The 15,668-nt window shown below is 35.9% G+C and overlaps 1 protein-coding gene across 2 annotated transcripts in view; it reads left to right on the top strand.

Moving 5' to 3' along the window:
- SMCHD1 (structural maintenance of chromosomes flexible hinge domain containing 1) overlaps window positions 1-15,668 on the top strand; it is a 126,610-nt gene that overhangs the window by 66,233 nt on the left and 44,709 nt on the right. For both annotated transcript variants that reach the window (XM_059039426.2, XM_067015874.1), the window contains exons 25-32: window positions 876-1,103; window positions 3,966-4,114; window positions 5,038-5,126; window positions 5,731-5,849; window positions 9,103-9,270; window positions 12,536-12,661; window positions 14,802-14,881; window positions 15,116-15,273. In XM_059039426.2, the coding sequence (XP_058895409.1) occupies window positions 876-1,103; window positions 3,966-4,114; window positions 5,038-5,126; window positions 5,731-5,849; window positions 9,103-9,270; window positions 12,536-12,661; window positions 14,802-14,881; window positions 15,116-15,273 (1,117 nt within the window). The remainder of the gene's footprint in view (window positions 1-875; window positions 1,104-3,965; window positions 4,115-5,037; window positions 5,127-5,730; window positions 5,850-9,102; window positions 9,271-12,535; window positions 12,662-14,801; window positions 14,882-15,115; window positions 15,274-15,668) is intronic.

Raw genomic sequence — 15,668 nt, forward strand, 5'->3', positions numbered from 1 at the left:
GCCAGGCAAATAGATGTGCTTATAATAGGGGATAGATTATTTGCCTGATAACTCTGTGAGGTAGGAATTTTGAATATGTCATTGTTCATGTGAATGGGCCTCAGTAAAATGACTGCAACTGGATGAGGAAGGAGACATGAGTGAAGTAGGATTATAGAGGTATTTTAAGCTTAGACTTACATGAATTTTTTGTATCCTGTGGAATGCACTATACCTAGATTCTGAAATAATTATGTAATGTTTTAATTTTGTGTGCCTAAAATCAATTTTTGTAGCACACCAGCTCATCTTTGCTGATCTTTGGAACACTGATGTGCCCATAACAAATTATAACTATGCCAGCTCAACCTTTAGGGGCATCTAGAGTCCTCATCTAGCTACAAACAACTCTGTCCACTCACCCCAATGTAAAATGAATCGAAAAAGCTCTAGAAGCTCATGAAATAACGTATTTTATGGCAATATTTATCTTTAATTTATGGAGAATTCTTAATTTATTACACCTTTATTTTTATTAATAAATGCTGGTCACCAAATCTGTGTCATATGATTAAAATTTCACAAGTTTGCAACACTTTTAAGTAAATTTACAAATAAAGGGGAAGGAAGTTCTTTTAAGTCCAAATATGCTAGTTTTTGATTGTAAGAATGTGGCCACTGTCATTATTTATAACTTGATGGTATAAAATATGGAATTATTAATACTATAGTATCCTCTTAATGAGAAAATCTATGAATGTTAACAGTATATAAGATGATCTCCCATAACATTGGAAATAAATTCTTCAATATGGAAGATTCACCATTAAAGCCAAAAACTGTGTTTTCAGTACAGATGTCATTCAGTATATATTTGTGTTTTCCTCTCTTCCTAGAGTTGTAAAGATGTGGCACCTGTGGAGAAGACTATTAAGTTGCTTCCCAGTAGCCATGTTGCAAGATTACAGATACTCAGTGTAGAAGGACAAAAGGCAATCCAGATCAAACATCAGGATGAGGTTAATTGGATAGCAGGAGATATTATGCATAACCTTATTTTTCAAATGTATGATGAAGGAGAAAGAGAAATCCATATAACATCAGCTTTAGCAGAGAAAATTAAAGTAAGTATCTCAAACAGATTGTTTATTTGCAAGAATTCTGTTCATTTTTTTGCTTGGAAGACTCTGCACAAGTTTTATAGGCTATCCTCTAAGAAGAAGCTTATCACAGAAAAATAGTACTGTTATATAAAATCCCGGGCTAAATAAGATATTTTTTCATGCGCTAGATTGAAATGTTGAATGAGTCATGTGTGACAAATTCATGCTTAGAAAAATGATTTTGACACCTAAACAAAATTCCAGTCCTGATGAACTGTATTTCTATACTCACAATCAAGATCACCACTTGACCAAAGCAGTGTTTGTCTGTTTTTAAAATTTTATTTATTTATGGCTGCGTTGGGTCTTCGCTGCTACACACGGGCTTTCTCTGGTTGCGGTGAGCGGGGGCTACTCTTTGTTGCGGTGCACGGGCTTCTCATTGTGGTGGCTTGTCTTCGTTGCGGAGCACGGGCTTCAGTAGTCGTGGCTTGCAGGATCTAGAGCGCAGGCTCAGTAGTTGTGGTGCACGGGCTTAGTTGCTCTATGTCATGTGGGATCTTCCTGGACCAGGGATCAAACCTGTGTCCCCTGCATTGGCAGGTAGATTCTTAACTACTGTGCCACCAGGGAAGTCCCCAACCAAAGCAGTGTTTTTGTAGCTATTCTGAAGGCACTAAATAAAAAGTTTGTTAAAGGAAAATGGTAAAACAGTATTATTGTTAACTACAGAGTCCTGATTTGGCCATTTGAAATTGTTGTACCAATCTCTAAAAGTGTGATCCTTAGACAATGCTTTTGTCAGTTCTCAGTAGCTTCAGATGGTCCTCATAGACCTGCCATCTAAATGTATCATTTATATCTTGATAGGGTAAATTTGTATGTTGAAACTTTAACAGCTCACTTAACAGAACCAAATCAAAATAGTTAGATTTTTTTAAAATTAATTTATTTTATTTATTTATTTATTTTTGGCCATGCCGTGTGTCTCGTGGGATCTTAGTTCCTTGACCAGGGATCGAACCTAGGCCCTCGGCAGTGAAAGTGTAGAGTCCTAACCACTGGACCACCAGGGAATTCCGCTCTTTTGCACTGCTGTATTCTGTAGCCATCCTGAGTCTCCAAATATAGGATCTGATATTTTAAAAGAATTGTTTACCAGGATTCAGCTGACATTAGTTTTAAAATCTTATTTGGAATAACCCTTGCTCCAGCCAGTTTATTTTCCTCTCCATAATGAGAGAAGGGAGGATTTCGAGATAAATAATCCTTATCCTGCTTGGAAGGGAGGCAAGCCATTTTTATCTCTGTCAGCAGATTTGAAGGCAAGTAGTTTAAAAGTGGTACCAGCAACCTAGCTTCTGAACTGCTTCCTTGCTTTCTCATAATGTTTCCACAGTTTACTTTCATGTTAAGGGTAAGGAGAAACATTGACTATAGAGCCTTTTTCTGTATATAACCTTCTTTTTGCCATTCTCTAAGCTCATGGCCAGCTTTTGACACATTTTGCCTCAATTCTAGTAGTTACATATTTCTTGGGTTCTATAGATTTTAAATGCACCTTTATTGATAATAAAGGATATTAAATACTTTTACTAAATGTATATGCTTAAAGTGGTTTTGTAGTCTTCAGAGAATTCTCCAGTATTGAGGAAAGTCAACCCAAACTGACCTAGGAATTCACTGAAGAGAGCACAACTAGGGTGAGAGAAGAAAGCCTTTTTGTGTAACTCATGCTTGCTGCTTCCATTATTTTAAAAAAAGGAAAAAAAGGTATGATAAAGAATAAAAAGACGGTTTAAAAAGATAAAAAGGTAACTAAGAGGACTTCCCTGGTGGTGCAGTGGTTAAGAATCCGCCTGCCAATGCAGGGGACATGGGTTCGAGCCTTGGTCCTGGAAGATCCCACATGCCGTGGAGCAGCTAAACCTGTGCGCCACAACTGCTGAGCCTGCACGCTAGAGCCCGCGAGTGACAACTACTGAAGCCCATGCGCCTAGTGCCCGTGCTCCACAACAGGAGAAGCCACTGCAACAAGAAGCCTGTGCACCACAACGAAGAGTAGTCCCTGCCCGCCGCGACTAGAGAAAGCCTGCACGCAGCAGTGAAGACCCAACGCAGCCAAAAATAAATAAATTTATTTTTTAAAAAAAAAGGTAACTAAGAAAGAACAGCATAAACTAGGATTAAAATATTAGAATATCAGTGATTTAAGAATTACAGCTATAGAAAGCTAAAAGCATAAAGTTGAGGTAAAAATGCCTAAATAGAAAGGATTGGAAGTTTAAAAGGTTAGCATAGGGTAATCAACTTAAAAAATGGATCAGGTAACAAAATATGGAATTTAAGAGATATAAAGTTAGAGCTGAAAACATTCCAGAGTGGATTAAGATCAAGATGTGGCCAAGATAGTAATTACATTAGTGGATTTAACTTGTTTTCTCACCTTGCTGAATCAGGTCCACTTACATCTCATTTAAAGCCTGTATTAATAAGATTCTTTTCAAAAAAAAAGATTGTTAACTTCTCAGAATTGATCACATGATTTGATTGACATGGTTTTTTTAAAACTATAATGACCACAATGATAATCTTGTGGCAAAAGCTAAAGAAATGACTTAGGAATATTTATTTTATTGCATTGAAAGATATGGCAACATTATCAGGAAAGACAGTGAGGAAGATACTTTTACTTTTACTTTTTTAAAAAAATCTTTTTATCTTATAGTAATTATGAACAACCATCATTTCTGGTCATAAGGGGCTTCTTCCTTAGAGGTGGGGAGGATGGGTTATAATTTTAAGAGTCTTTGGTAAGATAAGTGGCAGTTGGAAGGCATTAGATTAAGCTTTATATTCTTAAATATATAATTTTTCTTCTAGGTTAATTGGACTCCTGAAATTAACAAAGAGCACTTACTACAGGGTCTGCTTCCTGATGTACAAGTACCAACATCTGTAAAAGATATGCGCTATTGCCAGGTTTCATTCCAAGATGATCATGTGTCTTTGGAAAGTGCATTTACAGTAAGGTTTGTGGGCATATTATATTTTGAGGTATTTCAAAATTCAGCATATGGCGACAAAAGTGCTTTTCTCCAAAGCACACATGCCAAAGTTGTTTTTTAATATAGAAATTTTCGCAATTTTTTGGTAATAGGTTGTCTTCGGAATAAAGCTTCACTGAAGATAGTGATTAGTTCTTAATATTGTTACAAGCTTCTGCTTAATTGACCCTCTAGTATCTGTCAGAACTAGAACTTTTGATAAAGGAAAGCCCTCCTAGGACAAGCAACAGTGAAAACTCCTGCAGAATGACAGACATGAAAAGTCCAAAAGATACAGTGTGATCAGCAGTGTGTTGTTCAGAAGGAAGAATGCATTCATTGGTTAGTGATGATTTTTAAAGCTGAGTCCGCCTGATAGAAAAGGGGAAGATTTAAGTAACTATATTGAAAACCTGTCCTTCACCCTGGCCTGTCAGTTCCTCAGGTGCCTCTTTTTTAATAACCTTTTTCACTTTAATTCCTCTACACATTTCCATACTATTCCAACACTTAGAATAGCTCCATGTTTGAGATAAAACTATAAGATGTACAGCTCTTCAGCCAGAGACAGATCTCTTGATGAGTCATTCTTACAGACCCATCTGTCTTCTTTCTCAGTGCTCTCATGGCATAAGTTCCTTTTAATCCAGCATAGATAACTGATCTAACACATGTGTTTTGTTTTTTTTTTTTGGTCAGTATTCTCTACTCTCTTTGCAAGCTACCTCTTCTCTATTTCCTTTTGGGTTAATAGTTATGTTATATAAATGGAGGTATTTAGAGGGGTGTTGCTTTATTTAAGTTTTAGAAAATGAGTGTTGTATTTGTTACTCTTTAACATATTTAAACTAATTTTTTTCTACAATTAATGGTGCAAGTAAGGCCTTTAACTTGTTAATCAATTGCAGACCACTTCCTGATGAACCTAAACATCTAAAATGTGAATTAAAAGGAGGAAAAACAGTACAGATGGGCCAAGAGCTTCAAGGAGAAATAGGTTAGTATGGCCTGCTTTTATTATATTTCTATAATATGTCCTATTCTTTCTATAATATGTCCTTAATGTTCATGTTTTGGCATATATAATCTGAAAGGAAAACTTGGGATTTATATATGGTTTATGGTTTAAATTCCATTGTTGGAAAGTTTGAAGCATTTTCCCTGTCTTTGCCTATGCTGACCTAACTGTGAAATCAGTTTGTCCAAAATAGTTTGTTGAAAAGAATGTTGACTTTTGTTAGAAATGATAATAGTTAATATTAAGAGTGAAAAGTAAATATATTAGTGGGTTCATATGTATCCTGTATTTTTCTTATATCTAGAATATTATATAATACTAAATTATTTCCTTCATGTGTTCATGGTAAAAAACTTGATTAACAACAGCATCATGTTAAATATGTAAATGTGTACTTATGTATATTCTTATTATTTGTATAGTGATTATAAAAGAAGTGATTATAATTTTTACCAAAAAAATACACAAGAACAAAGTTAGAATGAGTTTCTAAGTATAATTTTAATTAAGTGTATAAGTGTATTTATGGATATTTGTGTATTTTATTGATACTTTAAAATTAAACTTCCTCCCCCTTTTATAGTTATAATAGTTACAGATCAGTATGGAAATCAGATTCAAGCATTTTCACCAAGTTCTCTATCTGCCTTGGGAATTGCTGGGATTGGACTTGATAACTCACATTTGAAAACTACTTTTCAGGTATGGCTGTTTTCCATAACAGTTGGCTTATTCCATTCAGTTTATATATAACAAAAATTTTGGGAAAAACAAAAATAAGAGAGACTTGATTTCAGTGTTTACAATGAAAAATTATAAAAGGTATTAAAATAAGTTTTATAATGAAAAATTTTGAACATATGCAAAAATAGAATAAATAGTATAAGTAATTCCCATGATCCCATCAGTCAACTTCAACATTCATCACTTCCCCCTTATCTATCACTTTGAAGCAAATTCCATACATCATATCATTTCATCCTTAAATATTTTGATATGTATATAAAGATAGTTTTTCATGTAGCTATTTGAGTAAAATTTCTTGGTGCTCAGTCCCTGCATTAAATAGAATGCCTGGGAGAAAACTAGTGGTGAAAGTTTGCAGCTGTGCAGTTAATTGAGATTAGCTTGAAAAATAAGAACCCTGTTGGAATTATTTCAGTTTAAAACAAGCAAGAAAACACAATGTATTCTTCTTGGAGAGATTAAAGACAGTTTTCGAGAAAAGATGTTGGAGTCGAGCCTTCAAGGAACCTATCAGGCTCAAGTAGGTCAAAAGAAGGAATTCTAAGGCCCAAGTAAAGTTGAACCCATTTAGGGCATTTAATGGTTTTTAAAACTTCTTCCTTTTGGAGTCTCCATTATACCTTTTACCTGACAGAATGATCATAATAGCCTCCTTGTTGCCCCTCCCACCTAGAATTTCTGTTTCCACTAATCTGCTGGGCTATTATTTTCTAGTTTTCAGAACACCACTTTCACTATATCTCAGCAGTGCTGAGGAACTTTTAATGGTGTTTTGTTTACTGTAAAAGATAAGGTTTGGGGCTTCCCTGGTGGCGCAGTGGTTGAGAGTCCGCCTGCCGATGCAGGGGACACGGGTTCGTGCCCCAGTCCGGGAAGATTCCACATGCCACGGAGTGGCTGGGTCCTTGCGCCATGGCTGCTGAGCCTGTGCGTCCGGAGCCTGTGCTCCGCAACGGAAGAAGCCACAACAGTGAGAGGCCCGCGTACCGCAAAAAAAAACTAAAAATAACAAAGATAAGGTTTGATCTTCGACTTTCAGGTTCTTCTCTTGTCTAGCTTCACCCTCTGTGTAGATGAAGTCAGATAATAACTGCTGTTATACATGAACTATCTCTGCTTCCTGTCACTTTATGCACAGACTCCCATCCTCTTTCACTAATTATTCCTAAATTGTAACCTATCTTCCTACATCTTTTTTTCCCCGTCTTTTAGATTTCCATCAGCATATAGACATGCTATAATAAAAAAACCCTCACAGCTTCCTTGTACGGCCCTTTTTCTCTCCTCCTTTTTACAGTACAGCTCCTTGGAAGAGTTGTATATACTCTCTGTTTTCACATTCTTCACCATCATTCCCAGGCAAGCCACTGTCGCTGTTTTTCTGCCCTGTGCCACCTGACCAAATCTAGTGTCAATTTTCAGTTCCCATCTTATGCCACCGATCAGCATTTTATACTATAAAGTTAGACTCCATCTCCTTAGGGTGGCCTAAAGTACTCCATAGTATTGCACTGCAGCACACCTGTCTCCTCCTATGGCTCATTCTCCAGTCAAATTGACTTTCTTTTTTTCTGCTGTCATTTTACAACTGATGTATACTATCTTGACTCACTTTCAAACAAACAACAGGAGTCTACCCCTAGTCTCTACAGAAAAAAAGGAGCCTCTGGTATTTTTTTTCAACCAAAGTTGTTTTAAAAAACACTATTTTGGGGGCTTCCCTGGTGGCGCAGTGGTTGAGAGTCCTCCTGCCGATGCAGGGGATACGGGTTCGTGCCCCAGTCCGGGAGGATCCCACATGCCGTGGAGCGGCTGGGCCCGTGAGCCGTGGCCGCTGGGCCTGCACGTCCAGAACCTGTGCTCCGCAATGGGAGAGGCCACAACAGTGAGAGGCCCGCGTACTGCAAAAAAACAAAACAAAACAAAAAAACCCCACTATTTTTAAAGTTTTTTTAAAAATAAAAAAACTGGTTTTAATATGCCATTGTTTCTTAAAATCATTTCTACATCTTCATAAAATGTACTGCTCTTCTGAAGTACATTCCCTTGATAATATCAACATTAGACCTTAGAGAGTGCCTTTCAGAATTTTGTGTTTAATTCTATTTGTACTCATCTACAATTTGTTAATGCACATGCAAATTTTATTTTTAAGGTAAGTAAAACCAGAATAACTTTCAAGATTACTTAAGACATCACCTCTTCAAAAGGGCATTTGGTGTTTCACTGTTAAATGTGGGATTCTATAGACTTCACGTATTTTGAACTTTTCAGTATGTTGTACTAATGAATGCTTAATTTGTTTTCCAAATAATGAAAAAACTCCCCTGCACTCAGTGGACTTTTGGGGGAGATTAATTTTTATTGTTTTGCAATGTCTTTTTACAGAAAATGTTCTACAAACAGTTGTTTCTGATCATAAAACATGACATTTTAACTCTGATTTTTAAAATCTGCTGGAATATATTTGTACTTAATGGAAATTTAAGATGATGAAATCATTAAGGGTCACTATTAAAATGCAAATACTACATTGCTCATGCCAGTATGGAATCAGTTTATCTACTTCAGTGACTTGGCAAAGATTATAGGCTAGTGTCATTGATTCCCATTAACAGATGTTAGCCTTTCTAAGTACCAGCGATGGGGTTGTGACAAGTCAAAGCCCCTACCTTCTCGGAGATTACCTTGTAATGGGAGGGCATGTAACAAGTAGGAAATGAGTGAAAGGAAGAAAATTAAAGTAGGCTGTGGGAATAGGGCACCATCATATAGGGTAGTTACAGAAAACCCCTCTGGTTAAGGTATTCTGTGAGCAAAAACCTGAAGAAAAGCCATGTAGGTAAAAAAAACGTTGCAATCACAGGGAAGGAGCAAGTGCAAAGGGTGTTGGGCAAGCATGTGCATGGCTATTTGGGGAACAGAAAGGAGACAATGCAAGTGTAAATAAGAGGGAAATTAGGAAAATATCAGGAAAAAGGACATAGCTTGAACCTTCTAGATTTCTCCCTCACAAAAAAGAATTTCAGTTTCTCCTCTCAAAGAGAGAAATTCAAGAACTCCAGTATTGGCATATGTGTAAGTTACTTGCTGTTGTTATGCCAGAAACACATCTGTATGCACATGGGTGGTGACAACACTTTCTTTCATTATTCTGAAAACTAAACATTATCTGCCTGTTTCTTTTCAATGTGCTTTTCCTCACTAGGAAAATACACAAAGTATAAGTGTGAGAGGCATCAGATTTATTCCAGGTCCCCCTGGAAATAAGGATCTTTGTTTTACTTGGCGTGAGTTTTCTGACTTTATTCGAGTGCAGCTAATTTCTGGGCCACCAGCTAAACTTCTCCTTGTAGACTGGCCAGAGTTAAAGGAGGTAAGTACCTTCCTGCCTTGATTGACAGAATTTAATATCACATGACTTATTGCTTCAAAATGTCAATAGATGAGAATAGTTACATTTTGTTGTTGAAGTAATAATAACAATAGTAACAAAAGGACAAAGTAATATGAATTTTAATACTTCATTATTTAATTCATCACTGTGCCCCCATTTGTTTAAAAAAGTGTAATCCTTCAAATTCTAAGTACTTTATTATAATAGAAATTTAAAAATATGCATAAAAATTTTAAAAAGTATAATGAACCCCCAGTTTCAACAGTTACTGATTTTTGCCCAATTTTATTTCATTGTTCTCTCTCACTGACTTATTAAAAAAAGGTTTTTGCTGGATTTTTTTTTTTGGTGGTATGCGGGCCTCTCCCGTTGCGGAACACAGGCTCCGGACGCACAGGCTCAGCGGCCATGGCTCACGGGCCCAGCCGCTCCGCGGCATGTGGGATCTTCCCGGACCGGGGCACGAACCCGTGTCCCCTGCATCGGCAGGCAGACTCTCAACCACTGCACCACCAGGGAAGCCCCTTTGCTGGAATTTTTAAAAGCATACCAGATATCAAGTCATTCATTATATCCATAAAAAACTTCAGTTTACCTTCCTGTGCAAATAGTTAAATCTTTTTTTTTAACATCTTTATTGGAGTATAATTGCTTTACAATGGTGTGTTAGTTTCTAATTTATAACAAAGTGAATCAGCTATACGTGTATACATATATCCCCCATCCCCTCCCTCTTGAATCTCCCTCCCTCCCACCCTCCCTATCCCACCCCTCAGGTGGTCACAAAGCACTGAGCTGATCTCCCTGTGCTATGTGGCTGCTTCCCACTAGCTATCTGTTTTACACTTGGTAGTATATATATGTCAATGCTACTCTCTCACTTCATCCCAGCTTACTCTTCCCCCTCCCGGTGTCCTTAGGTCCACTCTCTATGTCTGCTTCTTTATTCCTGTCCTGCCCCTAGCTTCTTCAGAACCTTTTTTTTTTTTAGATTCCATATATATATGTATTAGCATACGGTATTTGTTTTTCTCTTTCTGACTTACTTCACTCTGTATGGATGGACTCTAGGTCCATCCACCTCACTACAAATAACTCAGTTTCGTTTCTTTTTATAGCTGAGTAATATTCCATTGTATATATGTGCCACATCTTCTTTATCCATTCATCTGTCGATGGACACTTAGGTTGCTTCCATGTCCTGGCTGTTGTAAATAGAGCTGCAACGAACATTGTGGTACATGACTCTTTTTGAATTAAATACTAATTACTAATACTTAAATACTAATTTTGCAAATGTCTGTCAAATCTGTTACCTTTCAATTTTCATTCAATTTTTAGAATTCTGGTTTTAAAATGTTCACATTCTGGTGTTCATTTATGGTGTGGCAGGGCCTTATCTGTTGGTCTGAAAGCTTATTTTATTCTAATGGGAAATGATCTCACATGACCATGGTAGTAAATGAAATTATCCTGTAAATGAACTGATCATCTAAGAAAAGCTTACATATCTGCTCCCTAGTTTGAGATTGCCCTTTTTTGATTTGTGAGTTTAAAAAAACAGATAAACTAGTGTATGAATGTGCTTTAAAAACAATTTTTTTTGTAATACTGTGTTGACTGAAGGATTTCACTGAAAAACGAGTGTACTTATTTTTATCTGGAAGCACGTGTATTGCTTAAATCAATACATTCTTTGTGCCTGATGATGTCAATAAAGGATTTGTTGACTGTATCATGGAATAATTGTGTACATTTGAGGTGGAAAAAAATCTTTACATGTTCATGTTTTTATATGATTTTGTAGGAGGGGAATATAAAAAATACTGACAGCTTGTTAATTCAAAAACTTACTACAAGATTTATTTGCAGATACCATTGAAATCCAAAAGTTTTAAAAATAAAACCTAAAACGAATTTCTCATTCTGTTAAGAGATACATTATATGTAGGTAAGCTTGAAAACATAGTTGTTGAATATGTGGTTTTCCTAGAATTTCCTAATTTAATTTTTGACCTACTGTCCCCCTACAGGATCTTTAATAGAAAAGGGGAACTGATTTAACATCTAAGCATGATAAATAGAAAAAATATGTAAATATACACATATATTCTCTCATTTAATCTTCAGTAACATTATGATGTATTATCATTCTTTATAAATAGGAAACAAATTCTGAAATATTATATTACACGACAATATTAAAAAGAGGCAAAGGGCAGATTTGTATTCATGAACATTCAATTTTGGATATTTTCTTTCCCCACTACTACCCAGAAAAATGTTCAACTAAAAGCTTTTGCTACAAGTCATTTACTGAAAGATATTCTTTAAAAGTAGTTACTATTTGATGGATAGACAATTATGTAATTAGGAATAAAGACCCTGTAGTTTTTACATTTGGAAACATTAGCACTTTTTATATATTCAAGCTTTTTATAAACTTTTGCAGATAAAATACAGTCTATCCATGAAAATCTTTTGGTAGTCAAGCATTTAAACTAAAACAGCTTCAAGGGTATCTTTTTTTAAAAAAAGTTCTAACTCTAACACATTATTAATTTTTCTCCCACTTTTAGCAGCCTCCTAACGAAATTTGGTAAACAACTTCCTCAAGTAAGGTGAGGGGTGGAGGAAGCGGAGGGAACATTATTAGTAGGAGAGATTGGACTTTCACAGGTTTCTTGCTTGACAATGTGTTTTCCTTTGATATATCCAGTATTAATAGGTTGGCACACAAATTCGCAGAGTTACACAGGCCTTACATGAAGTAATGCAAAAGCAAGAAACATCTTAAGCCAACAAGACAGTGTAGATTATCATCGACTAGTCCTATTTAACCAAGAGCTGGAAAGCTGTGCATTATTGCTTCGTGTAGACTGGCAAGAGTGCTGACAATTGATGGAGGAGTTAAACTGTAGATGACAGTGCTAAAGATGAGAACCTAAGATAAGCTTCTATTTCCAAGGAAGCCCTTCTAATATGTAATTTTTAGAATTCTTGACTGGCTCTAGAAGCCAGTAATGTCAAATGATATTTTCCCATTTATCACATTTTCAGTCATTTCTGTAAGAAGAGGATCATTTGTGACAACATAATTGACTTTCAGAAGTTTATTTTAATTGATGAAAGGAGCTATTTGTGAATAAAACAGATACATTAAGTGATTGTTTCACTTAAATAGTAATCATATTGTTTGGTATATATGTTTTAGTGCTTCTTAAAATCATTATATCTGTTTTAGTCCATTCCAGTGATTAACGGAAGAGAATTACAGAATCCTCTCATTGTTCAACTTTGTGATCAATGGGATAATCCAGCACTTGTGCCACAGGTTAAAATAAGCCTTATAAAAGCTAACAATTTAAAGGTAAGTTTTAAACATTCTTAAATATTTTCACTTACTTAAAATTCTGGCTTTCATCCTCAGGATCATGTCTTTAGGTGTCACATTTTTTTTTAATAGTCTTAAATAATCTTCATTATTGCTTAGTTTAAGTTAACCTAAAATTTTTAATAGTTATTTTGAGGAAGTATAGTTTATATCTTGCAAACAGTGTAACAAGGGGCAACATTCTACAGTTATGTCTAAGTGTTTATTACACAATATTAATAATATTTGGATTTCAGATTAAGAATAGATAATGCTGACAAAGGTGAATGATGGCAGATACAATGACCTGCGGTATAGGTTACGAAACAGGTATTATTGGGGAAACTTACAAGCCCTAAGGGTTGAAGGAAAAGAGTCATGCGAGTAGCTGTACTCCACCTACCTTTTGGAGAGCTACCAGGGCCTGGGCATAGCTGTTGGACCTATACTGGCTTGTGTTCTAGGGAATTCGGCAAGCATGAACATGGCCCCATAATGTTTGGGCACAGACATAGTGCTTGGATACCAGGAAGTACAAGATTAGGTACCAAGTATTTACATTAGTAGTGGGGTAACCAGGATGTAGGGGGGACTTCGGATGCCTGGCACAAAGTTTATGCCCTCCTGCAAGGGGGAGGGGAAGAAGCTGCCAGTCCCTTGCAAAGTTATATTTTCACAAGTCTCTCCTGTTGGTTGAAGGGAATTCATTTGTCCCAGCCAGGTTGTTGCCAGGCAACACAGAAGAGAGTTCTTGGAGTTATATTTAGCCAGGCTTGAGTATCCGTCTATAAATTTTATAATTTTAGTGGATGCAAAAAATTGGTATTATGTAAATACACAGTTCACTTGAAATTAATCCATTAGTTCATTAAGAATCCCAGTGGGGATTTTGTAGGACTCAACAAGTTTATCTTAAAAGCTATACAGGAGGGAATTCCCTGGCGGTCCAGTGGTTGGGACTACGTGCTTCCATTGCAGGGGGCACGGGTTTGATCCCTTGTCGGGGAACTAAGATCTTGCATGCCATGTGCGCGGCCAAGAGACAATAAATGTAAATAAATAAATAAAAGCTATACAGGAGATTAAAGTGTCAAGAATGACTTGTGATCCACATGAACTTATTTTCAAAGTAAAGTGAAAAAGGTCAGAGGTCTTAGCCTGTCAAAAAAGACTACAGTATTGCTGCTGTGTAGCCTGAAATAGAAGACTTACTTCTCTGGCTTAGCAGCAAAGATTTAGGACCCAGATGAAAGAAAGACTTTGAGAAAGATAGGTTGAGAGAAGATGGATTAGAGAGTAAATGAGACAGGTGCAAATATAGGGTTTTATTCTAGCAGTTCAATTACTGTTTGTCACTTTTGTCTCACCAACTATTGCTTTTTTTTTTTTGTCTGCATGTACCATAATTACCTAATCTTCAGGTTCCGTTAAACAGAAATTAGGTATTAGGATTTAGGAGAGAGTCTGATTTTCCTGCTTCTGCAGTCTTCACATTTACTTTTGTTCTTAATATTTGCTTCCAAGAGCGTTAAATAGTGATTATTTTCTACTGGTAGTAAGAGTATGATCCTAGTTTTTTGGAGAAGCATCTGCAAAAGACTGAAAGCCTCTTCTAACCACTGATTAGGAAATGTGGCCACTGATTCTTAATCACTTAAAAGTAAAAGCTTGTTTATCAATGCAGAAGTAGTATTGCAACAAAGATTTAAGAAGCACATCTGAGTAAATATTAAGAGAAAGATGAAGTAACTAATGATGGACATGGTATTATGCCTTGACTTGAAATTATGTATGTGTATTTATGTTTATTTTTCCTGTGCTGACTCTCACAACCCCCCAGTTTTGGAATATACCTTCAGTGTTTGTGTGACCAAACTTCACTTGATATATCAGTGTTATTGAAACTGAACATTGAATTCTGCAACTTAATAATTGAAATACACAGAATTCTAGTTTAATTGATCAGTGTGATTATTATCCTTTGGATTATATGATTATGTATTATATCATTTCAGCTAGTTCAAATTAGACAATTTTAGATTTTAGACTGTGTGCAAATGTAGCTTTTTAAATAGTAATAGAGGAAAAGAATTTGATTCCTCGAATTTTCTAATTAACCGTTTTGTTTTGTTTTTAGCTCACTCCTTCAAACCAACAGCATAAAACCGATGAAAGGGGCAGGGCTAATTTGGGAGTGTTCAGTGTTTATGCCCCTAGGTAAGAACTGAAAGTTTGATAGTTATTGGTATTATAGAGATTGATTTTTGTTATTACTTGATTAAGTTAAGAGTAATAACTAGCCTTCTATTCAGTGATAGTCAGGAGTTGGAATGGAACAGGAGTAGAGAGGTTTCCTAAATGAGTTAAACTTTGTATAAATTGTCTCAGAATTTTTAGTTATAACTAATGAAGTTTGAACCCCCTTTCCCCCTTCCCCTTTTTTCTTTTTAGAGGAGAACATATTATGCAGGTTAAAGCCATTTATAACAAGAATACCATAGAAGGACCCGTAATTAAGTTAATGATTCTTCCAGACCCTGAAAAACCCATTCGTCTCAATGTTAAATATGACAAAGATGCTTCCTTTTTAGCAGGGGGTATTTTCACTGGTAAGTAATTCACAGTTTTAAAATAAATTTGTAGTATTAATTTGCCTCTTACATTAGTAGAATAAATTATTTATCCTCGGTGTTCAGCATGATAAAAAAGCAAGCATTTTGTGGCCTTTCAAATGGTAAAGAAAGTACATTTGACTTAGCTATGTCTTCCCTCTCCCCTTTATCCTACATTCCTTTAATGGTCGAGAGTGAACCAGAAGTTCATATATAAACTGATAGCTTAAGATAATCAGTTTGTGTTTGTTCAGTCGCTGAATTGTGAGATTCTGCAAAAGAAGTATGAACTGCAAATTGGCAAAACTGTGGGGGTATGTTCTATTAAATATGTTGCACTGTTAAACCAGACAGAACCAGGACTGTTCAATTTAATTTGGATGGAAATGCAT

This window comes from Kogia breviceps, chromosome 15 (assembly GCF_026419965.1).
Source record: "Kogia breviceps isolate mKogBre1 chromosome 15, mKogBre1 haplotype 1, whole genome shotgun sequence".
Lineage (NCBI taxonomy): Eukaryota > Metazoa > Chordata > Mammalia > Artiodactyla > Physeteridae > Kogia > Kogia breviceps.